We start from the raw sequence: 26,851 nt of genomic DNA, 5'->3' as shown, positions 1-26,851 counted from the left end.
GCCTTTCAATACGCCCGCAGGACAACAAGCATTTCTACAGATACAATCAGTAGCTCCGTCAGCCCAGTGTTAGCCTTGGAGATAATCCTGCCATGTAAAACACACAGGCACTTCCCGGCTTCCTCAGAGCACATTTGATGCTCTGCCATGATACTGAAGGCAGAAGGAAAAACCACTGCGCTGTGCAAAAGACCTGCGCAGATGTTCATGATAAATAATTCAATAAATATTGACTACACAATAAATGAATGAATAAAGGACAGAAAAACAACACTCCTCCTCACTTACCTGTGAGAGACGTCTTTGTGGTGGCTCCCTCGTTGCGCGGCACAATCACTTTATCATATTGGTCTCCTGCTAAAGTGCTGTACACCACCTGGTAGCCATCCACCTACATTTAAACACATATTTAAATATCAAAACACCAAACTGATTTTTAAGAAAAAGAAGGAAATACAACACTAGCAACTTTTAATTGGTGGATAGAAGAAATGGTTTATTTTGCATAAGCTCAGTATGATATTTGTCTCTCTGCCAACACTCTGCAGAATCATGAGGAAGAATAAATTCTTAGTGCTAACAGGTATCAAAACAGACTAGTTTCATAAGTCTGGTTGTGTACTTAGTGAGCTCTGGAAATATCAGCGTGATGACTGAGTGAAACAACAAGATTTACTACAATTTCAGTCGGAGAAAAACATTCAGTGACCACTTGAACCATGGAAATCTGTTCGCTTCATTCTCGGTATCCGCATTTACCAAACTGACAAAATGTAGACTGAGAGAATTTAGAAAAACTGGAGGAATAAAATGTTGTTGCTTTAGGGTAAGTATGCAGGAAGGGTCAAGGGAGAGTGGAAAGGCTCGAGGGATTATGGGCAAATTAGTTGTTGTTTTACAAAAAGGGTATAATCATCATATTATCAGTGATATAAGGGGCACCTACAGGTTGTGCTGAGATCCTGTAGAAGCTGTAAAGTATTTCAGGATCGTCTAAAAAAATATATACTCAAATGTGTAGAAGATAAGACAAAAACAACCACTGAGTTTTCAGAGAAGGAGACTTGGAATTGGGGGGGTTCAGCATGGATAGCTTCCAGTGTTATCAGGCTATTGACATGTTTGATTTCAGGTTTAAGACCAGCAATAAAAATGTACATAAAGATATACTTTGTACGATTTTCCTAAGAACAATGTATTAACTCACAGAAGTAATTCCTCTCAATCACCACTTATGACCCACTATAAGTGTTTGATATAAGATTTGATGTATTTTTCTGCAGAGACTCTGTCTTCTGCTTTTATTTTCGTATTATTTTCTGCACTCAGTTTGGTGAACATGTACCCCGAAAGCGCTCAGGTGAAAAAAGGTAGCGACCATTTGCCAGACTGTAAGCAGCAGGTGTCCAAGAGACACAGGGCTGAAAAAATGCAGATATCCTGAAGCAAAAAGCCAAACAAGAGTGAATCAGGGGTTGGCTTTTACTTTCACTTTTCCTGGCGAGTGTGTAACAGTAACCCCACTATCCTGCATAATACACCTTTAAATAGAAGATATGTTTCAGCAAACTTCTCAAAAGTAAAAGAACTTTTTTTAAGTCTGTCCATATGATTTTATCTATACATTCCAAGATGAATTTCTGGATTATTATGACTAATTCAGTTTTAGCAAGGTTATGTAGTTTTGGTTGGTTTAATCTACTACACTGCATAATATTTTATATGCTCTTGATATGTTTTGTATGTCAAATCTTTATCTGACTCTGACTGATTAAATACAAGTGAAAAGAAATACAAGTACGGTAAAAGTAAATGTATTTTAAATGTACTGTTACTTTTTACCACCGACAGCTTGATGTCACTTAACCAGATCAAGACAGTATGCTGTATCGGAGCACAGAGAGTTTTAAAAACAAAAAATCATAAACACAAAGACACAAAAACTTTGTTGCACTGTTCTAAGATTTATACCTCACTTAGTACTCACTCAAATTGTTTTAAAAACAACATAAAAATTAAAAGCAAATGCTATTTGGTCCATGTCTAATTACCTCAGCCTCACTGTTGTCCCATTCGAGGTCCAGGCTGGTGGAGGTCTTGGACAGCAGCCGCAGGTTCTTAGGGGCATCGATCTCTGAGAAGAACGATAAAGCTGACAATGTTGGGGACACTGAGACCAATTCTCAGGGATTGTGAACAAGAAAACATCAGCGATTTAAACATCATCAGACACAGTTAGCCAACTGTTAAGCTCCGTAAGTGATCAGTATGTATTATAGTGTAACTTACTGTAAATGAAGTTACTTCATGTTAGTTTGTAATCATTTATATTATGTTAGTGAGTCTTTGCAGATTTTACTTCATTTGAATAACCTTTACTTAGATCATCCAACATCATGCATCCATTAAACTTTAGATGGAGTTGAAAGTAAATGTCATTTTGATGAAGTTCACTTGTTGTTTGCACTCAAAACAAATTAGGGTAATGCTGCAACAAATAATCTACTTTCTCCTGCACAAACAAGAGCAAGAATTACCTCCAACAGATGTTCACTACCATATCCGATATAGATGAACAGTATGTTTTACATTAGGCCATATGTCATCAACTGTTTTATCCTCAGAGGCACGCACAGGATCACACACACACCGCTATCACCACATCTGCTTCCTGTCAGACCTCACCGGTAGTAAATTCAGTGGAAATAGATCCGCTCTCATTTCCTTTTCTCACTCCACTCACAGATACCTCGTAACGTGAGCCGGGACGCAGAACCTATGGAACAAATGTACAAACAAACAAACAAACAAAAAAAGGGAAAGTTTGGTCTGTTTAATCTTTTTGCATGGATTTTTTCGTTTGTTTTTGTTTAATCTCCAGACACAGACGGCAGGCAGACTCTGCGATTAGATAATTTAACAAGCATGACAAGTGTAAATACACAGACACACAAACACACACACACACACACACACAGAGCACTATTTTTGTGAGTACAATACAATAACCCCAAAGATAAACCATTTACGTTGTGAGGACTGGCTTTTCTGTCCCCAGATGGCAGGTGAGTCCACATAATGTGTCTGTATGATCATATCTGTGACACCGCAACATGATGAATTGCAAACACACTCAACCCACCGCTCACCTGCAGGGAGTATTGGCTGAGTGTGGGCTGGAGGCGGAAGGTAGTCCGTGGACCCTCTCCTCCCACCAGGCCGTAACGTAACACAATCTGATCAATCTTTGCTTTCGGTGGCGTCCACTCTACAAATGCTACAGTGTCTGACACATCCCGCACGATCAGCAGAGTGGGACCATCAATCACTGCAAAACAAAGAAAGAAGAATTACTGAGTGTGCCATTACGATGTGGGGGTCCTTTGTCAGCCTTGCCATCTACTGCTTCACTTCTTTGACTTAATCTAGGTATTGTTTGATGTTAATATTTTCAATTTACCATAAAATTTGGTGTTAGATGACAAAATATAACTTTTTCTGATAACTTGCTCTTAGGTAGGGATGTAACTTTTAATTGCTTCAAACATCAGAAGAATCTGCTGTTGATTTTCTCGATTAAATATTTGGTCAGTATATAGTGAAAATAGTGAAAAACGCCTCTAATAATTTTCTAAAGCAGGGGTGGGGAAACTTTTTCCTCCAAGGGCCATACTAAAGGTATGAACACATACGATGCAATGATTATTGATTTTGATAGTATGAAAAACCGCAGTTATCACGGTTTCACGATTATTACAAGTAAATTACACGCTATCACAAACTGTCAAGGTACAGAATTTTCTGCATGAGATTTCAGTTTCTTAGACATTAATTCACTCACCACAAAACTTGCCCTGCTAACATTGTCTCCGTCAGTCTGTGGTCTTGTAAAAGCTGATTGTTGGGCACCCCAACTCCGACGAAAAGTGTTGATTTTTATCAAAAACGCATTTGTCCTTTCAACTCATCCAGTTTAGCATGTTTCGGCGCCACGTCACAAACTAGGCAAACTGTCTTGCCTTTTACTTCGACAAAGACATAATCGGGTGTCTACTTCTCCTTAAAAAAAAAAAACAAAAACAAAAACGCGGCATTCTGCATCCGCCCTCCTTTTCTTGGCACTCGCCATGACACATATCACTTGTCAATACATCCCCAATGTTATCGCGCGATGACACGTAACCTCACGTGTTGTGTTCACTGACCCTGAACCTGACTCAGACATGCATAGCCATCAGTGTTATCCCAGAAAAGTAAATGCTGGCGACACTTTTGCTATGCTGAAGTGAGGTTAAAAAATCAAGGATATGTTGCCATCTTGCGAAGGTGACGTCATTGGAGCCCTGCATTTGCGCAGTAGCGATTTCCGCAGTGGGAGAGTTCCCGCCCAAACACCAAACGCCCGCTCGACCAATCGCGGGCAGCTGCATTAAATGCGAGTGCACAGATTAGCTGTCACAGCTGTCAATCTTGGCGGAAAAGCACCCCCCCCCCCCCTTAAAAAATAATTTATTAACTCAATAAAACCGAACTGAACATGAAAAACAGACAGATATCTGACAGATACCATCTTTGGGAAAATATTATTTGGCGTGTACTTTGACCTTTTTAGTTTAGCCTATGACCATTAACTAAAATGGAGAGGTGGGTCTTAGGACCTGTACTGCATTCAGACACCCTAATCATTTATATTATACGCAACATATTTTGCGTATTGTTTAACACCAATTATCTGTGTGCTTTTTCCAGATACATTCATGGCCCAGAGAAAAAATAGACACTAAACTATCACTGCAGACCGCAAGTAGGCCACAGAGCTCGGGGCTGCGGTGCGTCCTGTGCAAACAGTCCAACTGGTTAGAGGAGGTGGGCAGCGCTACACGGACAGTTGGTGCACTTTGCAGCACTTTCTTGTCCAGTTTGAACCTAGTATAACACTGCAAACCCCTAAGATATCCATTTGACTATCACAAAAGACAGTGTTTCTCAAGCCTTTTTGGATTATGACTCTTTAAAAATAACCATCAGTGTCAAAAGTCTACAAGTTAGAGTTCGTAAGTTTACAAGTTACAAGTTTTCACCTCTTATCGATGGACATTGTCTCAACAGAATGAATTTTTGAGGCCAAAAGAGGCAAAACATTCTGATATTAGACAAGAAAATAAGTAAGATTTGAGATAGTAAATTTTGCTTGGCAGAACTATCCCATTAAGCATCTTGTCAACCCAGATTTACCTTGTGACATTTAATAAAAGGAGGTATCTTCTCATTTGAGAAGCTGAAACTAGAGATTGTTTGACATTGCAATTTTTTTGACATGCTGAATCAATGACTTAAAGATTGATTGATTATCAAAACCATTTTTTTGGTAGATGAACTCATGGATTAATCAATTACTGTTTCAAGGGTTGAGGAGATTAGACATATATTTCTACAAAGTTCTATTTTTCCTTCTGAAATGCTGAATGTTGTCAAACCACAAGCAGCTCTACAAGAACTTGGCCTAAATAAAAAACTGAACAAAATTAAAAGAATAAACAAGTCTGACCAGACATTTGGTGCCAACTTTTGATTTGGACACATTTCAGTCAGTATTCACAAGAGAGCTAAAATGGAAAACTTAAAATAAAAAGGATGAAAGTTTGTGTTAATGCGCGCAGCTTCAAGCTTATGCAGTGGTAGATCTGAATTGGTTATCAGCAAAAAAGCTGTTCTCTGCCAGCCAAGCATGTAAAGCTTATTATACCTGACACACGCTGAGACAATAAGCTTTATCTGAGCAAGGTGTAAAACATAAGCCACGATTAAAGTCTCTCCATGCTGATTGCTGGAAAACAACACTTATTAGGTGTGAAGAGCTGAAAACACATTGCGTGTGATGAAAAAAAAATTTCAGAACAGCGTAGCTCACAGGATAACAGGGACCACAAAACCCCTCTGCAACGATAAGGTGGTGATTCTCAGAGGCATGCCTGATCTGAATCTAAGTGGTGCTTTGTTTTGTTATTCTTTAGCAGTCATGGATTGACCATAAAAAAACACCAGGCCCCGTCTTACACAAGGCACAAAACAGCAAAACTGTCATTGCTAGTTTCAGACTGACCCAGTTGTTCTTTTCAATGCCAGCACCCACATAAGTCGAAATTGTGCTTGTGCCTATCTGTAAGTGTCAAGAAAGGATGGATGGATGACACAAGAGGGATTCATTAAACATTAACACATTCTCATTGTTAGTCTTATTGTAAATTTCAGTCAAGGAATGGGGTATAACATAATGTGATAACTGTCACTCTGTTTCATTAATCTATTAATTACCTTTTTCCCTAAAACCTATGGTGTAACATCTGTTGCTTTAACAGATGTCTGGGAAAATCCAGGTGCTTTAAATCTCTACATCCACACTTTTCTGAATGATTTCCATTTCCAATTAATGAGCCTCAAAGCTACAGCTTAAATGACATTTAAATTGACGTTTCAATTATCCAAATAAGATTGAAAAGGTGAAACATTATTTAATGTTGAAGGGCTAACAACAATAGCACATGCCACATTGTTCAGTTTGCACATTTTAAACTGAAAGCACCATACTATGCTGTCATATCATAATTATACTCTATTGATGGCCCCAGGGGGAACTCATATAAATGACATATTTCACACACTGAATGACACAGGACTGTACTCTAGTCTTTTTAAAGCTTTTGAGATCTAAATAAGTCTCAAACTCAGACTTGACATATTGCAGGTCCACTCCGATCCTTGATGTATTAGAAATTGGCCCCTTGGGTCTCGTCCTAGAAAACATCCTGAGGAAGACAGTTGCTGAGAACCTGTTCCCACATAAGCTGTCCTCTCCCTCTGTTTTTTTCCTCAGACTCCTCATGACGCTCACTCCATCTCCGAGGGACGATAAATCTTTGATATTAATAATTGAGTAACTTCAAATTTGTCTTTTCCTCTTTCTTTATCCAATAAGGTGTCCTGCAGTGAGCCGCCGTGAAAAATTAATGGCAGAGTGCCATGAATTATTAATCGATACTTAATTACAACCCACAGAATGAACAAAGACTTGACAGGAAATTGATGGTGTTTTGACTGCAGACATCAGAGTTTGAATTGTTATGGACGAGGTTTGAATTGGATCTATTACAGCTGTCTAGTAATAGTGTCAGCTGGGTGAGGAGTGGGGGCAATACCTCAGTGTGGTTTTCATCAGGAACATTAATGGTGGCAGACCTACAAATATGTCAAGGTGACACTCAGTACTTGTGCATATTTAGCTGTGTGTTTGCGTCTGTGTGAATGTGCAGCAAATTGCATGCTAATTTTGTTACTGAAGTAATATGTTGATTTACTCATGGATTGACAGAAAGCTTATTACAATAATCACTTAATCATTAGAGCCTAGCCAAAATGACAAACATTTCCTTCTTCCAACTTCTCAAATATGCTGACTTGTAGTTTTTCTTTGTTATTTATTCTCTGTAAACTGAACATGTTGGGTTTTTGACTTTTGTTTAGACAAAACATGTGACTTTAGTCATTAACATGTAACCTTGGGTGTAATCAATATCAATTCTAATTAATATTGTTGGTTGAAGTGCTGCTCATTTACTATATATATGAAATTACCATTTTTTGGTATTATATATGCAAATGTTCGAAAATAGCAATCATTTGTTGGCTATATGTTTTTTCTACAGGCCACAGATTGGCAGCTTTTCTTAAAACACCTGAAAAATGATTTCAATTTTACATGTCTCTGCATTGCCTTAAATGTTTTTTGATTAACTGAGCAACAACCAAAGTTTAGGTTTGGAAAACATAGTTTACATCCTTTAAAATCTGAGCTAATGTTTTTCAGAAGAACTGCATGGGGAGGACAAGAAAACACATTCTGATTCAAATGTTGCTGATGTCAGTTGATTCACTGGCTTCAAACATCAAATCACTGAGAAATCAGCAGACAAAGGCATGAACACCCCATCGCGGGAGCGGGACCCCATCGCTCAGAGTAAAACGCTTATTGAGAAAATAATATTTAGGGACTTTGTTATATTTTGGCAATAGTATAACAGTAATACACACAACATTTTAGTTGTGTCTCTGCACACAAGCTTGTTCTGTATGAAAACAGGTATACCATTTTAAATAATACCTACATGTTGTGACAGTGGCAGTAAATGGTTGGCTTCGACCCTGGTCTCGGAGCGCCACTAGGTTAACCGTATACTCCTCCCCTGGTCTCAAACCAGTCTGCACAAAGGAAGTGATAGTGCTGGGCAGCTGTGCAGTCATTCCTCCATCATTGTCCTGGGAAAGAAACAGAAGTGATGGGATTGAAAGCAAAAACTGTCATATGCATACTGCATATTTTGAATAAATGCCAGCTACTGTGAGTCTTGAACTTCTTCTCTCGGTGGAGATAAGGGATCTGGCAGATAAAAGCCTATCCCCAATAGTGAGACATAAACAGTGACTCATGCAGTTAAATTCTTTGCAGTGGATTTTCTGAACCGTATATTTCTTTTGACTGATTTGTACGTTTTTGAATGGTTTCGCACATTAAATTCCCAAACGGTGTAGCATATGCAACAGTAATATTTCTCAGGCCATATTCTGCAGAGGCAGCACTCTGTACATTTCCAAAGGCCTGTCACTCATCCATATGGAGCCCCTGCTATTCCCAGCTGTTCTCACAGAGCCAGTGTTGCACATGCACTTCCTGCCGACAGACAGATGTTACACCTACTGCTGCTCCAAGATCCCCAAAAGCCCGAGCTACGAAGGCTCATATTAAAACAGAACATATAACAGCTTGCTACCTTCCTGAATCAAAACTGTAATTAGAGATGTAATCCATTTAATCACCTCAGCTAAATTACCAGGGTGGGCACTAACACACAGCGGTAATGTTCCAATAACAATTGGTCCTCAATCTCAATAATACAGTTAAATGCTAAATTATACAAAATGAGTCACAGTAACAGTATATCCAACTCGCATCTCCTGTGTCGGTTTTCTCCTAATTAGTCATCATTCTCTCTGCGGACAAGGTCGCCTAGATGAGGAAAGACAAAAGAGATTTTTGTGGAGGTATTTTTTTATTACCTTAATCTAATACTAATCATTTTTATCTGTTTGACTGCCCTTTCATGCTCCTTGGTTATTTATTGGGGTAATTTACGTCTCATTATATATCTACCTAAGAAATGGCAAGAAGTGCTTCCAATAATCCTCTTATTACTCATAAAAAGTAAAATAATAATATTACATTCCCCGATGACCCCTTTGAAGCTAAACATTCTGCATCTCAATGGGTATACCCTCTAATAAAAAAATCTGAAATTAAAGTAGACTTGAAATACATTGCAGCAATGATTTATACGCTAATCAGCCTGATATCACCAGACCAAATTGCAAAGTGGCAAGTATGTTTGGAACACCTTTCTATTTCAAAGAGGTGTTATCTGCAGCTGTAAACATTAACTGATGAAAGACTGAGGACCAAAACATTGTGTATTTAAATAAAGTTTATTGCAAGTAAATGGTGAAAAGTGGTAAAAGTGTTCAGGAATTCTCTATCAACAACTTTCTACTATGCTCCTGTTTACAAGTTCTTGAAGGTGAGCGTGAGCCTCTACATTCCAGTTTTCAGAGGTGTGCCTCCATGCAATTCGACTGAGCTACTACCAATTAGAGAAAAGAACGTGTCGTATCGCTGAGCACTGGACAAACGTAAACCAACTAGCATGCAGAGATTAGTGTTGATGGTGTAGGATCAGTGTGTCAGTGGATAAGTGCTGCTATTTTTGCAAAACACTTAAACAGAAAGTTCCACATCAGCTGCAGAGTTTTGAAAACTCCTCAGTGGCGCTCCTCTTTACTAAGCTAGGTTTACGCTCACAGTTGTAATCAAGTGTTTTGTGTAAAGCACAAAGGCTCCGCAAAGTGCCTATCATCATCTGAAACAAGCCCTGTATTAGATAAACACTTGCGTTTGGGCCAACTCGGCCAGGTCAGCTGGAAGTCTGTCAAAACAGGAGGGGAACTAGACACATCTGCTTAAACAAATAAAACATGAGTTTGCAGATTTGTCTGGTTCCCAGGATATATCTATATAGCTTTACAGCCAAAGTAATCAAGCAACAGATTTTTAAATAATTACTTTATGTCTAAAATGAAAATCATAAGGACTAAAATGTTGTTGGGTAGGAAAGTTTTTTCGGCTAAGCAACCCCACACTGGAAGCAAACGACACCTACAGCTGACATGCTGTGTATATACAGGGCCCAAACTATACCCAGTCTTTCCTAACTTTATGTTAAGCACATTGCCAGGACAGAGAATGATGGGAAAAGGGCAAGGACACTAGTGGGATGCCAACTGGTATTACAGAAGGAAAAAATGAAAAAAATATAATCATTGTGTGCAGAAATGAGATTTTCCTCATGCAACGCCTTCTTCTGACCTCTTTCATGATGCATTTAAATAAACAATACCTTAGTAATATTATACATTCTTCAGTGGAAAGTATATATATATACAATGAAAACTGCTGACAGTAAGGTCTGTGGAGTTGTTGAAGGTTGTTTTTCAATTTGGTTCTCTTCCTCTGTAGCGGAGTAGCAGCCGAGATGTCAGAGGTGGTCATCTCAAAACAAACCAATAAAACACGGCTGGGTACAACTTGAGATAAGTGAAAAAATATGCTTTTGTAATGTGGGTACATCAATAAGTCAGTCATACATTTTTTAACCTATATACTATAATACATTTGTATTACAAGCTGCATGGAAAGGGTTTTCCTGTCACTTGCTTTCTTTAACAAAATGCATCATAAGCAGCTCCAATGAGCAGCGGAGATTGATTTTTAGTTATTGCCTGTCACTGTCTCGTCTTCCCAGGAGTAAAAGAGTGAGTTACTCAGTACAATCAGTGTTTCATTATGAGTTCATGGAGACATTACATTAAAAAAAATGCTTTATATCGAGAGAAACCCTCTTCTTGTATCCTCACTTTTGAGCTTTGACTGTTACCTTGACTAGCCAACATGAATTCAATGAGATGTTTTAGGAAAACCCAAATCATTATGTGTGGTCATGTGTGTGTTTTTGTGTGTGAATTTCATTTCGAAAGCTACAGCAGCTTGTCCAACAACAAAAAAACCATAAGGAGGACCCCTTTAGGAAATTGAAGCAGCTCCGGTGTCCTTGAAGAAGTCGGTAAAATATACTAATCAATACTGAGAATATTTTTCACGGCCATATATGACTCTAATATGATTGGAACTAATACAATACTAGAGCAGTTCTACCAGCAGCAGTACTGATTAACCGATTGCTTTAAAGGTTTATTGATTTATGACAAAAAGCCCAAAATATAACATATTAGATGGTTTGTTAGGTATATGCTGGCAGTGTGGTATTTTATTGGAGTGTCAGATATATACCGTAGCTGTTTCTAACAGTGTTAACGACAGGTCTCAAATCTAGCCCCGCTTCTCTCTCTCTCTCTCTCTCCTGTTTCCTTTTTACAGAGTAGTGAGTTCTGTGTTTGTTCGCATAGGCCAAAGCTTTCATGCCTTCTTCCATTACGAGATTGTCAAAATTCACAATCCCCATTGCTGGATTAAATCCACAGGGGGCGGGACTGCCAGCTCATAATATGATTTCCCCTGTGGCTGGAGCGAGGGATGGAAAGCGAGGAAAGATAGAGGGAGGAACATTTGCAGAAAGGGATGGAGAGAAAGAAAAGGTACCTTCGGGGGTAAAGAGCAAAGGGTTGGAGATTTCAAACAAGAGGAGGTGGACAGAAGGAAAGGGTGGAGGAATGGAAAGTGCTAGAAGAAGAGAGACTTGGGGGATTGGGTAGGAAGAGAGGAAGTCTAAAAGCAATAAAATGAAATTAGGAAGCCTGCTGGGTTTGTCCATTTAGAAATCTCCTATCCTTAAAAGGGTTTGAAAAAAAAACACAAAAAATGCATCTTAACATCAGATTTAAGGCCGGACCAAAGGATATCTCCCCCTGAGAACACCTTGAAGGAGAAAAGCAATTACTGTGAGAGGGCATGAGATTAGAGTGCAGAGAGTACCTGAGTTTACAGCGGAATTATAAAGAGAAAGGGTTTTTTTGCTTTCTGGCTTTGAACCTGGCCCTGCTATGGTTTTACAAAGGGTTATTCTGAAAAAGGGTTTAATGGCTCATCCACCTAATAGCCAATAAGCTTAAGACAATCCGCTTGTCTAATTTGGTATGGGCCTCAAGTTGAGTAAAACCCCCAAGAAAACCTAAATCCATCCGCTTATTTTTCTTCCTGTTTCTATATGCAAAATGCAAAATCATTTAGAGATCCGCATTAGTGAGATCTGAGAATAATTCTTTTTAATCGAGAATATTTTGTTTGGTCAAAAAGCACAATGTTGTGTGTGTGTGTGTGGGAGAGTGAGTACATCTGTTAATTGCTGATTATTATTTAAAAGCATTAAAACTGTCTGTCTTTTTTTCCCTGTTTTTTACACACACAAGGACAGTACACTTATCTTTCAGCAGACCGTAGCGCTGTAGTCTCACAGTGGCACTGACAGAAAACACACACACTGAGCGTTCACACAGCTCTACTCTACCTTGGGGATGAAGCTGATCTCCCATCCATCGAAGGAATAGTAGAAGGGTAACCACTGGACCTCCACTGACGTCTCTGTGATGGATTTGAAGACTAAACCGTCCGGATTGGAGAGATCTGGAGAAAGAGCCAGAGACGTATTATTGTTCTTCAGTGACCCACACAGCCCATAAATCACAACTCCATCTCATGCTGAAGGTGTCCACTGCTGAACCTTTTTCTTTCACATTTATTTTTCTGTTTTGCTCCTTCTGTCTGTATTCATTCTCCCTGTTTCACTGTGATGCTGAACTAAATGTTTGGAATGTTAATTATTTGGTTCCTTTTCATTTTTTGATTTTTTTTGGTTTCAAACTTTTTAGAAACATGCTTTACATATTGCAAGGCAGGGCAAAAAAACCCCAATCATGAGCAAATGTAATCATACTTTTGAATAGACTTAAGAAGTGTTCACTCTTATTACTACGTGTTCTGATATTAAGGTGTACACAGCAGAAACTATTGCTTGACTGCTGTGGGTACATAAAATCAGAAGGTGCTGTCACGGGAAAAGTGGGACTGATTTTTCCATGGGTCGTGTTGGGAGGGGGACCCCCAAAAACCCTGAAACAAAAAGTTTGTTATTGTTTCTTTCTTCCAAGTAATAAGTGCCATAACAAACTAAAAATTGGCTTAACAATTCATTTAAAAAACTGAACTTTATATAAAAAACTGTGGAAGGTTTTTGACGCTGTTTTTGAGTGTTAGTATGTCATTAAAAAGGTGATTAAAAATTATGATGTAAGATTTTTTAAATGCTCTACAGTGTTCAGTTTACCTGTTTAAATAAATAAATAAATCTTCCCCCCAGACCCTCCTGGGGGGTTGCCCCCACCCCCATAACTATCATCAGTAGTATCTCAGGGCTGTGATCACCTATTTAACATTGATCACAGCCCTGAGATAATGCTGATGATAGATATATATAAAATCCCTGCAACATTAGGTCCTTGGTTTAAAACAATTGACTCACACTTTGATTTGGGAAAATACTAAAATTACTTTTTTCTCAGGCAGCCGTGCCCTCATAAATCTTCCCACATAATCAAATACTACATTTCATAATTAAGTTTAGCAAAGACAACCCAACAAATCATATCATATATGAAAAATGGTTTGCATCAGGCTTAATTGCCCTAAATTGACTTTAGAATTCCAAACTGCTATCACTGAAATTAAAGTCACTTATCTGTGAAATGGAGGATAATTTTACCAGCAAAGACTGAACTAACGGCAACACAATGTTTGTAGCCAGCTGAATTAGAGTGAATACAATATTCTGTTTGCCACTGAAAATATGCTATTACTTATTAAAGGGTTCAATGAGTTTGCAAACTTCTGATGAGCTTGAAGGCAAAGTGTGATTCACTGTTTGATCTGATCACCTGACTTTAATACTGACCAGGAGGTACATGCTCAGAAAGCGTTCATATTTCTGTGTGTTTGTATTTCAGTGACACCAAGCAGTTGTTACAGGTAGAAATCACAAACAGTGGGCACAGAGGAGCGGTGGTATTCTCACTCTATTGACACTGAGAAACATCTTGGGAAAAATGTAACCAAAAAAAGAGGTGAGAGACAGGGTGTGTGTGCATCCGCATGAACAGCTGTGATCCATGTGCATGTATGGCGCCGAAAGACGGAGAACATTTTCTGAGATACTGAATTGAGGTATTGCATTTATATTCTGTTGGTCATGAACCAAACATGGCCTCGGTGGAATATCCTTCAGGGCTCCCATGGGAATATTTGTCAAAACAACCCACGGGGCTGCACTTACAGGTGGAGACTGTGATGCTGGCAGGGACGCTGATACTGTTGTTAATGACAGCAAACACGTTGATGTTGTACTCGATGCCTGCCTCCAGGCCTGAGATAGTGCAGGTGGTGGTATTGCCTGGAACCCTTATCTCTAGTTGCACACCTGACAGAGAGAGACAGGTAAAACGATACATAGATATATATATATATTTTTAAAAGGTGCAGAATACAACATCCAGAACATTAATATGGCAATATACAAGTGTTTGCTATGAAAAGACACACTGAAGTAATGTTCTGAGCAGAGAATGAAGTCACACTATTTCTGTGTTGCATATTCCAGCTTCTCATTTTTGTTGTAGGTAGTCTGGCCACACATGCAAGTAAGTGCATGTGAGTCCCTGCATGTGTCCCAAAAGCTAACTATTTGGTGCCACTCATCACAGAGGAGGACTCAGGACACTGCATTCATCTGATACCGATACCAGTATCGGAAATGCCTCTGATACTGCCATAAATGCTGAATTTAATATCAGTTAGTATGTGAGTCTATGTGCCAATCCAATACCACTTAGTTTTTAAATTAACTTAATAAATAGTTTTACACCAACATAAAACAGCAGTTTTCCCAGAAATCAGTTCTTCTTATTTGCTGCTTTGAAACAATAGCCTTCTACTGTTTTAGAGTAGTGAATAAGAATTGATTACCAGTAAATAGTCTAAAATTAGCCGTTAGCAAAATGTCAGCAATTTGGCAATATTTTACACTGTAAAGTCCCATCAGTAAAGAGGGAACATGTACAGTATGCAAGGCTTTAGTTTTGAGGTGTGGCGCTAGCGTTGCCAATTCCTGAAAAATCTTATCACAGATGTATATAATTTATATTTTACAAAGGGTTTAACCTGAGTCATGCAATACACTAATCATTACAATCATTTTGCATCCATACAGGATTAGTAATGTAAAGCTGTTAAATTGTATTTTCATGCAGTGGTAGGGGATCAGTGCTCGCTGTTTAGCTGATACACAAGTTCAGGTATCAGAATCTTTAATAACACTATAAGCTCTGTCAGCACTGCTGCTATTGTTAGCACTGTTGGCAATGTTTGCACCGTGAGCTACTAGCAGCTGGCTAAGCCAACTCCCCATTGTGAGCTGTGTGCAGACAATCCCAGCTCAAACTATAAATCACAGATATGCCCTGAATATTACATAAGGCTCCTTTGGAGTTCCCACACATTTTTATGAATAAAATTTCAAAACTGGACCCACAATATTCTTTTTTTTTCCTTTCCCACTTGCCCAGCATATTTTAAACATATCACATTCAAACTCTATTCAAACAAAAAATCAGATAATTAGCAAACATGAAGGAATAGAAGGAGCACAGAGAAAAAATTAGGAAAAGTAGGTGATGGTAAACAAACGTCAAACATCGACACACAATAGAGCTAAATTAAGTCGACAGCCACAGAAAATAAATATGATATTATCTTACATTTTGTGAAGATTGTCTACAGAAAAATTCTGTAACAATTTCATTAAACCAAACAAAAATGTCATGACTTTTCCAAAACTTTCAATAATCTTAAATAATTTCATGACTTTTCAAGGCCTTGAAAATATGATTGATTCAATGACTTCTAGGTTTTTCATGATCCTACTAAAACTTAAAATTACTTTCCTTGCTTTGAAAGATCAGCATAGCTTTGTACTTACCTCCAGGGCTGCTTGGTGTGTAGGTCACTAAGAAATCTGTCAGCACCACTGACCCCTCCCACTCCACATCAATAGTGCGATCAGTCACGCCTCGTATCTTCACGTTCATGGCTGGTGCCACTGTTGAGACACACAAAAAAGCACAAATAATGCTTAAACAACTGCTTTTTCCATATGTTTGTGTGTGTTCGCTTATGATAATTATGTTTACCTGATGAAGGTCCATAGGACCGAAACCTTTAGAGTCACCTGCAAATAAATTGTATCCCAAAATTGCAGTTAGCCATTAACTACCTTAGTGTAGAAACTGCAAAACTGAACTTGCTCTTATTTGTGTGGCCAGCACTTTCATACCCATAATTCATAGTCTCAGTGTAGGCGGAACATCTTTCCTGCCAACTGTTCCAATACTGACCTGCACAGAAGGAATGTATATTGTCTTATGATAATGATATGACTTGTGGACCTGTGTTGGCAGGCAAAGCACTGAATTTTAAGTTAGGTTTATCAGCTCAATATTTTACACTGAAAATACTGCACCACAGAGTCTAAAGGAACCCACACTGACACTGAACCGTAGAAAGCAAAAGTCAGCGACACTAGCTCAAGTCTGAGAAGGAGGAGTTCCCCCCACTCAACAAAAGTGGCCTTTGAGATACTCAGTTGTTATAAAAAAAATTGTACATCATACTGAGTTGTAGTTGTGTGGCTCCATTCTTCAAAGGTAACCCCTCCAACTGCTGGAATTGCTATTTGCTCTTGGGTTCAAGTCCAACACGACACTGACTGGCTCGTTCTGAGAGATCTGTTGATATCTTTTATGTGTTTTTCCCAGACATTTAAACCACAAACAGATAAAGTGGTCGAAACAACTCACAACAAGAGAATTGTCCAGCAGTCTCTGCTGCTGTTCAACAAACATCCTATAGAGCTAAAAAAGGTTTCACAGGGAAAATTTGACCAGCTAAGACAAGTTTGGTTTAACATTTTTGTTAACCATAGATTTCAAGCCCCTCCATCCTCAGATGAAGCTTTAATAGCCAGCAGCATATAAGAATACATCTTCAGGACAAGCAGATCCTACATCATATACATACAGTATAATAGAAAGAAGAGGGGGCCCGGAGCACTCCCCTGGGGGACTCCCCACATTATCAGTTAAATAATAGATGACATCAACATCAACTCTCTGGCTTCTCTGTGCTAAGTATAAAGCAGCCATAAATGTCAGCAAATAAGGGAAAACAATGAGATTCGGGAGCTCCTTACCCTCCGAGCAGAGGATGAGATCAGTTGCCATGTAACAGAGATGGTAAATGATTGTTATTGTCATGTTATGCCATTGTTATTATTTAGAAAATGCTGCGAATGTATATGTTTTATGTCACAATAAAGGCTGGTGCTGTTTTGTTACACGTCACACCTCTTTTGATTCCGTGATGCTGGCATGCAGTCTATAATCACAGACTGGAGTGAAATGACACCATCATTTGGTTCTGTGTAAAAATGCAAAGGAGGCACATAAAAGGGAGTTTGTAGCAGCCGTATAGCGCAATCTCTGTGTAACAAGAGCCACTGAATCTTGACCTCCCGATAGCCTGTTCCTGCCTGCAGGCACACCTGGCTGTTGGCCCCTGGGTTAAGTCATGCGCTCCTAATTCCTCCCAGAGCATCAGGATCAGCAGGGCTGTGACAAAGAGTAATAGTGGAGAGTCCACTTTTATCTGGGATAACAGTTTGCAGGGCAATACTGACACTGATGAGTGTATCCAGACATTAAAGGGCACATTTCTGTAATGAGCACCTACATTTTTGCTGTTTAAGCGTGTTTCCACTTTCACTGCATGATTGTGTCATCCTGGGTACCATAACTAAAGTACTTATAACTAATGCCAATGCAAACAACATCCCTGCATTTCCCTGCCGTTATCTTGCTTCCTAAAACAGTCTTTGCATCTGTAATCTTTAAAACAAGACAACAGGCTGGACTGCATTGTGTATGTGTGTTCCAGGCAAAAGATGCCTGTACTTGTGGCAACAAGAGGCTAAGTGTTTACATGAGAGAAAGAAGCACTGTCATTCACTCATGCTGAAGTGGAGATCATCAAGCCATAAGCCTGAGAGGTGGTGTTGAATGTAAATGTGGAGGCATAAACAAGAGTGTTTACAGCTCCCACTGCCAAAATCAACGAGGGGGAAAGGGAGGGGGGATAGGTGAAGGACATAAAGGAGGAGAAGACAAGACAGAAGGTACAAACAGTCTGAGCTGGAGAAACGACGAGATTCACAGGCAGAGGACAGAAGAGAAAAAGTCGAGACAAGATGTGCCTCAGGAGAGTAAACGTCTAACATAAAAAGGCGGTTAAAAGAGAGAGAATAAGGATGAAACAGAAAGGAAAAGACACAGAGATGGGTAAAGTGAGTGTGATAAACAACCTCTCACCCCCTCATCATCTCTACATCCTCTGATACAGGGCTCTATGGCACAGCACTGAGTCCTCCTCAGGGGGGAACCTTTGGACACTCTAGTTTCAGCTACTTCCTCACATGCTCGACAGATGGGTGCATGCTGCACAATAGCTGGCTCATTTCGAAACACTGAACCTGCACTAGGGACAAATCCCACAGCATTCACTTAGCTAGATTTATTTCATTAATTAGACTCAGCTTTGTCACGTATATGAAGGGAATAACAAATCAAATGAAGAAGCAATAATCCAGGGGACAGAAGAAGAATGATTGAATGAGGTCATGCAAGGAGGCTGAACAGACGGGCTGCTTGAAAATAAAAGACATTAACTCCCATGGAAAAGTGAAGGGCAAACACTCAAGTGAGCACGTAGGAAAAGGAACCTCTGAAAAGTTAGTCCGAGGAACTTTTTGCTTAACATATAGCAAAGATAGAGAAACTCTTAGCATCTCACCTTTTTGCAATGTGAAAAGTCATCAACAAGGTAATTTTAGTGCTAACATGTTTACTCTACCTTTGCCAAGGACAACTTGACATCCTATCAACAGTTCTCAGTTGCATAATATCCAGAGACTTTCTGACCTTAGTGATTGGGCCAGTGTCCAACCTCAGCAGCAGTTTTCAGCTCCTAACTTAATCTTGTGGTTTTCTTTCTTTCATTTTAAGCTCACTTTGTTCTTGGGATGCCTTCAAGGTCTTAGGACGTCGAACAGTTTTAAGAACTTGCCCCAGGTAGAATTTAAAAACAAAGAATCACCAGACATGAAGGTGAACTTGAACAGAACTTGTCACCTGTATACATGCAGCATAACCTAAGAAACATAATTTTACAACTGATTATGCAAAAATGTTTCTCTACATAAGCGAGATGTTACAAATACACAGGGAATATTACTTGCACATTAATTTAAATGCTGAAAAAAATTTTGGACCAATATTTAAGACATGTATCTTTTAGAAGGTTTGCTTCAAAAGGGCAACATGCTGAAGGTTACTCAGGAATCTCGCCTGGAGTCTTTAAGTCTCATTAGGTCTAATCAGTATGCTATCATAGGCAGATACAGCAGTGTGTGCTGAACTAAAACCTAACAGGTAAAACTTCAGCTGACAACTGAGGTCAGTGTATAATCAGAGGACTGACTTACCTTCAGGCTACTTTATGCAATGTCATTTCTGTTGTTACTTTGCTTTTTACTACATCAAAACTTGTAAAAGTATAACATTTTGGCATTTTTGTGTAATGAAAAATATCTGAATAGCACACACTTTTTTCATTTTCCCACCTTTAAATGGGGTTCACTGACTCAATCTGCTGTTGCTGAGCTAAATCCCATGACCACTGTGGTACAAGATTGTTTTTCGTGCTCTGATCCATGGTAAAGAACCCTAATCTGTTGCATTCTGCTTGGGTTTACAAGACTTACAAACCAAACCATGGGCCTGCTGGGTTTTCACTGCCTAAAGGCCTTTTTCACACAGATGGTGTTTGTTTTGTTTTTTTTAAATTGCTGCATGTCTAAAAATAAAACTTACTTTACATTATGTCAATCACTTTGCACTCTGACTCCCAAACTTTTTCAGAACAGATTTGATTTTCTGTGTTTTTACTCATCCGTCAAAAGCCTTTTGTCGGATTCTGTGGCTCGAATTAACTCCATGCATGATCGGGTATCACTATACACTTAGTGCACCGCAACTAAAAAGTATATCCAAAAAAAAAAACCCCACCACCTATTACATGTAATTATTGGTAAAAAGAAAATTAGCTCATGTATGTTAAACCTGTGCGGTTTCCTCTGCTGAAAGACAAATGTTATTCTACCTTCTGCTAAAGCATCCCAGAAAAGGGGAGCACACTAGGCTTGTGCTAAAAGTTCACATCTCTCTCACAAAAAGGCACAAAATACATACTGTCAAAGATCTTTTGTCATACTGGGAAAAAAAGATAAAAATCGATTTCTATTCAGTGCAAGAGAATGGTTCTGGATATTGAGGGACTTTTGCTACAATCTACAACACAGTTTCATTCAAAACCATGATAACAGCGTATGTCCTCCGGCTGCAGAGGCAGACTGGGAGGAGACAAAAAAGTGTTGTGCCCTTTGTCTGCAGATTCAAGTTTCTTTGAGGGTCTTTCTAAAATGAGTGTGTGATGAGGTGGACTGTCACACGTCTGTCAAAGCCCCTTAATATCAAAGTTCAAACAGTTAATCTTCCCAATAATGAAACTGATAGAAAAAAAAACTACTCTTTAAAAAGCCACGCCGCTTAGTCCAACTTGATTGATGCAATACATCAGAATAAGGTAAAAGACTAGACATGCATGAGGAATGATATGAAACTCACAACTATGTGAAAAATGTAAATGTGAGTTGTCACCATTGCTGTACTGAGAGGGTGTCAACAACATGAATGTCACCTCTACATTTCCACTGTACCATCAGGATTCAATAAAATCATTGTGGAATTTCTCTGCTGTCAAAATCAAATGCCACTCTTCAGCACAAGTTGATCTCTGATCTGCAGGTGAAGCATATTCGCGTACCTTTATGTGAAGTATGGCTGTAATGATACACAGACGTCATAATTCGGTTAATACTCCGGTTTGAGTCACGGTTCTGTGTATTTGGTTTAGCCGGGACAAAACAAAAGCATAACAATGCATTTATTTATATATATTTTGAAAAGACGGTAGTGTAATTGTCAAAGACAGACACAGTCCTCTTACTGAGGTAACATTTTGCCCACTTGCAACTCTATCAAACTGTTTTCATTATAAAAATAAATAAAAATTCAAATATTTCTATTTTACACTGAATGACCACTGAACAAGCATTTCCCCAAAAGGCAACAAGTCACAATACACTATAAGACACAAAAGCATTGCTACAGATAAGAAATTGAAAATTCTAAAAAAAAAATAAGATTAAGCATTAGAAGAGTGTTTTGATTCTTTAATTTAATTGTAGTGGCCCACTATGATTAAACATCTGCCGTCACATGTTGATTTTCTATTTTTGGAGCTGGACCCTCATTAGGAGAGCTATTATGATGTATTTATTTACCGTTCAGTTATGCATTGCACCACACTCTCAGAACACAAAGTTTACTCTGGGCACAGACAGAGCAGCAGAACACAAGACTCTGTCAAAGTAAAACTTAACCGTTTATGGTGGATCTTAAAGTTTGCAGTTGCTTGTCTCTGCAGCAGCTGCTCATCAGCAATCACATATCAACCCTGTGACACAAACTCCAAAAACTGTTGCTGAGGAAAAAAGGATCTTATGAAGAGTTGTGCCTGCGCTGTGTTTCTAGGCCTGAAAAAATGTCTGATTTTACAGAGAGAACACAGAATGATACAAAGGACACACAAACACGAAGAAACAAAACTGAAAGTTTGCTCAAACGCCAACACACCATCCTCGTTTTCTACACATCTTCTACACAAGGGCATTTAGCTCTGGCATACCGTTGCCATAGTGTGACTGATTCGCACACCAACCAGACTGTTTTAACTTCAGCACCTGTTACTAACAGCATAAAGCTAAAGGATTCTTGTCCGTACTAATGCTTGTGAACTTCGATTTCGCATCACGTGCATCAGTCTTGTGTATTCTGAGTGCGGCTACGTGACCCCTGTACTGTGGGGGTTCAGCACAACTTCACAAACTGTTACATTCTTTGTAAAGATATACTGTATTCTCATTCTCCCCTTACGCCTGAAACATCCAATTTAAATTCAACAGCCTCCATTATTTCTCATAGTGGGAGAATATAGGCCACCGTAATTGCAGCAAAAATACATCCCGCTTTCTTCAGCTTTTGAGAACATGAAACACTTAAGCCTGTCACCCTACAGGTCTCTGGTAATTGAACTGCTTCGTTTTGTATTCAGCAAACTATCCCCTACAAGCGTTGGCTATTTTAGCCTCTAATTGCAAAGAAATAGGCAATTCGGACCCGCTCACTTGGTATAGATATTAAATGGGAGGGCAGCAAGGAGGAATCAGCTTTGGTAATATGATTTGCAGACGCTGTCTTTCTATTGCTTGCTCTTCTGTCTGTCCTCATCCTTCGCTTTGTTGACAGCTGCCTGAAATGGCAGCGCAGCATCTGATATTTTGGCATTGAGAACTGGCTTTGAACAAAAGGCGAGCGAGACTCAGAAACTGTCTCAGCTGCAGCTAATGTGACGGCTCTCTCCCCGGATGAATGTGACTTTTGACAAATGAATGCTGTTACACCTTCTGCTGTCCGGCAAATCATGCGCCCCGCCACCTGCATTTGAAGCACAGAGGGGTTTGTTGTTCGGGGCGGCACGTTTGCTAAAAATGATGGGGCTCTTGAGTTTTCAGAGCTGTGTAGCAGAGAGAGAGGAAGCTTTGCATTATAAATCTATGCAACAAACCAGACCTACCTGCTCTGTAGGGTGCAGATAATGTCAGGAAGCATCATGGGTGGGGATATTTATTTTCTATCTAAATACTAAACTAGGGGGTTGAATGAAGTGCTTTGTTTATTCTTGTTAAATGTGTTCTGATTAATGAAATCCCATGCTGTAGCCATTATCTGTCTGCAAACTCTGAGCACACCATGGCACATGGATGACAATACAGTTTTCCCCCTACATCAGTTTAGCAGTTGTGCTGTGCAGCTGCTTTATACAAATCTCCCCATATGCAATCAACTTGCCATCTTTATTTTAAGAAGCCAGAGTTGGGGAGGAGCAGGGAGTATAAATAGAAACCTACAGATAAGGGTGCTCAGATCAATCGGCCACAGATTTTTATCGGCCGTTTTTTTGTTCTTAATAGTTTCAAGGCCAAACAGAGGGACCAATCAGATGGACGCAACACAAGACAATTTATTTATGCTCTACTAAAATAGAGTGCCCGAGGGATGACGTTTTTCTGTGGGCAAACCCAGAATCTAAGGTTGCCGTGTTTCCTCGTCAAAAGCCTATGGGATATTTTCCTCTGGATTTTAGATCATTGCAGAAAATGAGCTCTGTGGTAAACAAAAGTTCACGTAGATTACACCTTTTGTTCAGCAAGATAATCTTCATAAATGAACACCACTTTCAGAATTTCTGATGACTAAATGTAATACTTACACATTTTGTTCAGAAAAGTAATCCTCACAAATGATCTCAGCTTTTAGGATTTTTAAAGACTTAATGCAATCGCCAGAAGTAAAAAGCTATTGCTAAAACAAACTATACTACACTTGCATTGCCGCCGCTACAAGGCTGCAAAGGCGTGTTGGGCGTGATGACATTCAGTAGTCTTTATTTAACCACTTGTTAGCAACCACCCTGTTTAAGACACATAAGCGAGTGGGGTATTTATAGACATATTTTAAGTCGGAGAACACAAAGTGAAAGTCTCTTCAGCTTGCATTAACCACAAATCTTTTTTCAGGCTTCAAACCGAAAACCCATTCAAAAAACCCTCTGTATTTCAGATGAGGGAACTGAAGGTGCTGAAATGCTAATGGGTTTCCGGGTTTTAGGACTCATTACTGGGGGTTCTCTATAGTTTACTGTTCCAGTTTACTACACCAAAGTTTAACTGCTAACCTGCTAACCTCGCCTGCTTGTTTCTCCCTCTTCAATCGCCTCACATACAATAAACTCAACGTTTCTGTTACAGGCTGTGGTGGACTTTGCTGTTTTCCAACTGTTAACATTTAGCTGAGTTTTGTCTGTACTGTGCCGCAAAATCTGTACGTTTACCGCCTTTCTCTCATCAGTATTTCTTGAGCATTTGAGTCATTTTGTTTCTGTGACGCAGGGTTGATTAGAGGGAACCGGGGCAATGGTAACAGTTTTTGGTTTCAATGTCAGTACTTAAAAAGTTTTTGAACTATTTGGATACAGTTTTGATGTGGGTTGCATCTAGTTAACAGTCGTCAGTTGTTTTAACAAGCAAAGTTAGAGTCACAGTTTTAATTGAAATACTTGATGTCAAACATTTCATGTTTCGTTTCTATTATATACTGTATTGTATTTCGTGCTGTCATCTTTAGTTGCTTAATTAATAAGCCAATCTTCAGAAGAAAGATCCCTAAGAACTTGATTATTGTTCCAGTTATATATCATTTAAAAAAGGCCAAACATTTCTAAAATATAGGTTTTACTGTCTTTCTTATGTATAGCTTTATTTTTTGCTTGACTGTTGCTCAGATAATTTAAGGACATTTCTTTGGGCTCGGGGGAAATGCAATGGCCATTTTTCTGACGTTTAACACACTAAATAAATAATGAATTAAGTATTTCATTTTAGCCCTAAATAGCCCTACGTACTTGACAGATGGCTTTTACACAAATACATTTTATCTCCCATCTCTATAAAAATCCACTCCAAACATCACTGTACTGAATGTCAAATACTGATGACAGAGTAAAACCATCCAAAACTAGATTTTCTTACTTAAGGTAGCATGAGGGAAAATACTTTACGACTTGCTGGTGTAATTTATCAAGCAGTACATATCAGTTTCTTCTTATTTTTTTAGATTCACTCCCACACTGTAAGTAAACCAGAAAAAGACACATCAAGATGCTTTTTCTAAAGATACTCACAAGTCTGTAATCTGAAGCAAGCATTCAATTTTTGCACCCAAATAAACATCAGAGATGGTGCCAGCAATTCATGAACAGAAAATGTGCCCACATTACAGTAAATTGCTTTTGGCAATGGAAGCACTCCATCTAATGTTGCAGTTCTAATTTTAAAAGAAACCTGTTTCCGCTCAAGAATTCAGACTGAACTGTTAGAAGGTCACAGAGTGCCGTTCTGGAAACTGTTCAGGCTGGATTTCTGCTCTGAGTTGATTGATGCTGGTCACACTGACAGCGGGTGTTAGGGGAATTTCTCCTTCGGGGGAATTTAAGCACAAATGTCTGACAAACTATTTTTTGTACTGGACAACATTTGAGAGGATCAAACGGACCTAAAGGATAAAAACTAATAGCCTACCAGAGTTGCAGTCATCTCCTGCAAAGCCATCCTGGCACACACAGAATCCCTCCTTGCAGACTCCCTTCTTGCTGCAGTTGTTGGCACAGTAGACCAGCGAGCAGTCCTCCCCCACGTACCCGGGCCTGCACTGGCACGTCCCGTTGATGCACAGCCCCTGGTCCGAGCAATCGTTGAGACACCTCCCAACCATGCAGTCCTCGCCGGTGAAGGACTCCTCGCACACACACTCCCCGTCGATACACAACCCACGACCCGAGCAGTCTGAGGGGCACCTCGGCTCTGAGCAGTTGTCGCCTCCAAAGTCACGGTCGCACACACACTCCCCTTCCACGCACACCCCCTGGCCGGAGCAGTCGTCCGGGCAGCGAGGCTCAGAGCAGTTTTTGCCAGACCAACCTTCCTCACAGATGCAGCCACACAGGTCAAAGCTGAAGCTGCCGTGGCCACTGCAGCCAGGGACAAAGTCCAAATGACCTGGGGAACAAAAGGTATTTATAAATAACTATGTGACAAAATGATCTTGATTCAAAGATAAAAAGATCATTACACAGTCACACCTTTTACGCTTTAAAACCTGAGCAAATTGGTTAGACGTCTTTCAAAGGCATGGGTAGAAAGCGATAAACAACTTAACAAGACATGGCCCAATAATGAGCAGTAAATTGTTTACAAAAAAAAAAAAAGGAACAGAAAGAAAATTATGTGAAAATAAATGACCTATGTTTATTATTTTTAATTATACCTTTTACTAATTTTTTTGCAATTTGAGGGACATTTCTTGCCAAGTTGCTAATTGCCTTTTCCTCATGTTTTCTAAAGAAATCCAACTAATTTGCTTTGGTTTTAGAGGTTAATTAGCTTGCGTGCAACACAAGAAAACTGATGTCGATCCAGGTCAAGGGGTTAAAAAATAGTTCTGTTCTTCTTTTACTTTAATATGAACTTTGAAATTAACACATCCAATCCTCTCCATGTTCAGAAAATTGAGCTCCCAGTATGACGGGAGAACCAGCAGTCAAGACATCAATGAAAACCATCTCATTTTGTACATTTCCATCTTGCAGCCGTCCTCCTCAGCTGATCATTTCATCCTCATTCTGATTCACATCGTGACTGCTGGAGATAATCACATTCCCACTGAAGAGATGAAGCATTTTCAGAAAATATTTGAATGGGGTGATGGTGTCAATGGAGCAGATCCTTTAACCATAATATATCCTATAACTCTGTCCATTCTAGTCCCCTCATATTAT

At 39.3% G+C, this 26,851-nt stretch overlaps 1 protein-coding gene across 1 annotated transcript in view; it reads right to left on the bottom strand.

The window, feature by feature from the left end:
• Positions 1-26,851, bottom strand: part of tnr (tenascin R (restrictin, janusin)) — a 212,830-nt gene that overhangs the window by 61,977 nt on the left and 124,002 nt on the right. Inside the window, exons 8-16 of the mRNA XM_042497978.1 lie at positions 25,596-26,072; positions 16,146-16,265; positions 14,445-14,588; positions 12,627-12,742; positions 8,163-8,313; positions 3,150-3,328; positions 2,686-2,776; positions 2,052-2,134; positions 289-391 (exon numbers count right to left, since the gene is read on the bottom strand). Coding sequence (XP_042353912.1) covers positions 289-391; positions 2,052-2,134; positions 2,686-2,776; positions 3,150-3,328; positions 8,163-8,313; positions 12,627-12,742; positions 14,445-14,588; positions 16,146-16,265; positions 25,596-26,072 — 1,464 coding nt within the window. The remainder of the gene's footprint in view (positions 1-288; positions 392-2,051; positions 2,135-2,685; positions 2,777-3,149; positions 3,329-8,162; positions 8,314-12,626; positions 12,743-14,444; positions 14,589-16,145; positions 16,266-25,595; positions 26,073-26,851) is intronic.

The sequence above is a fragment of the Plectropomus leopardus genome, chromosome 12, assembly GCF_008729295.1.
Source record: "Plectropomus leopardus isolate mb chromosome 12, YSFRI_Pleo_2.0, whole genome shotgun sequence".
NCBI classification, from domain to species: Eukaryota; Metazoa; Chordata; class Actinopteri; order Perciformes; family Serranidae; genus Plectropomus; species Plectropomus leopardus.
This window is presented reverse-complemented; position numbering and strand designations above follow the sequence as displayed.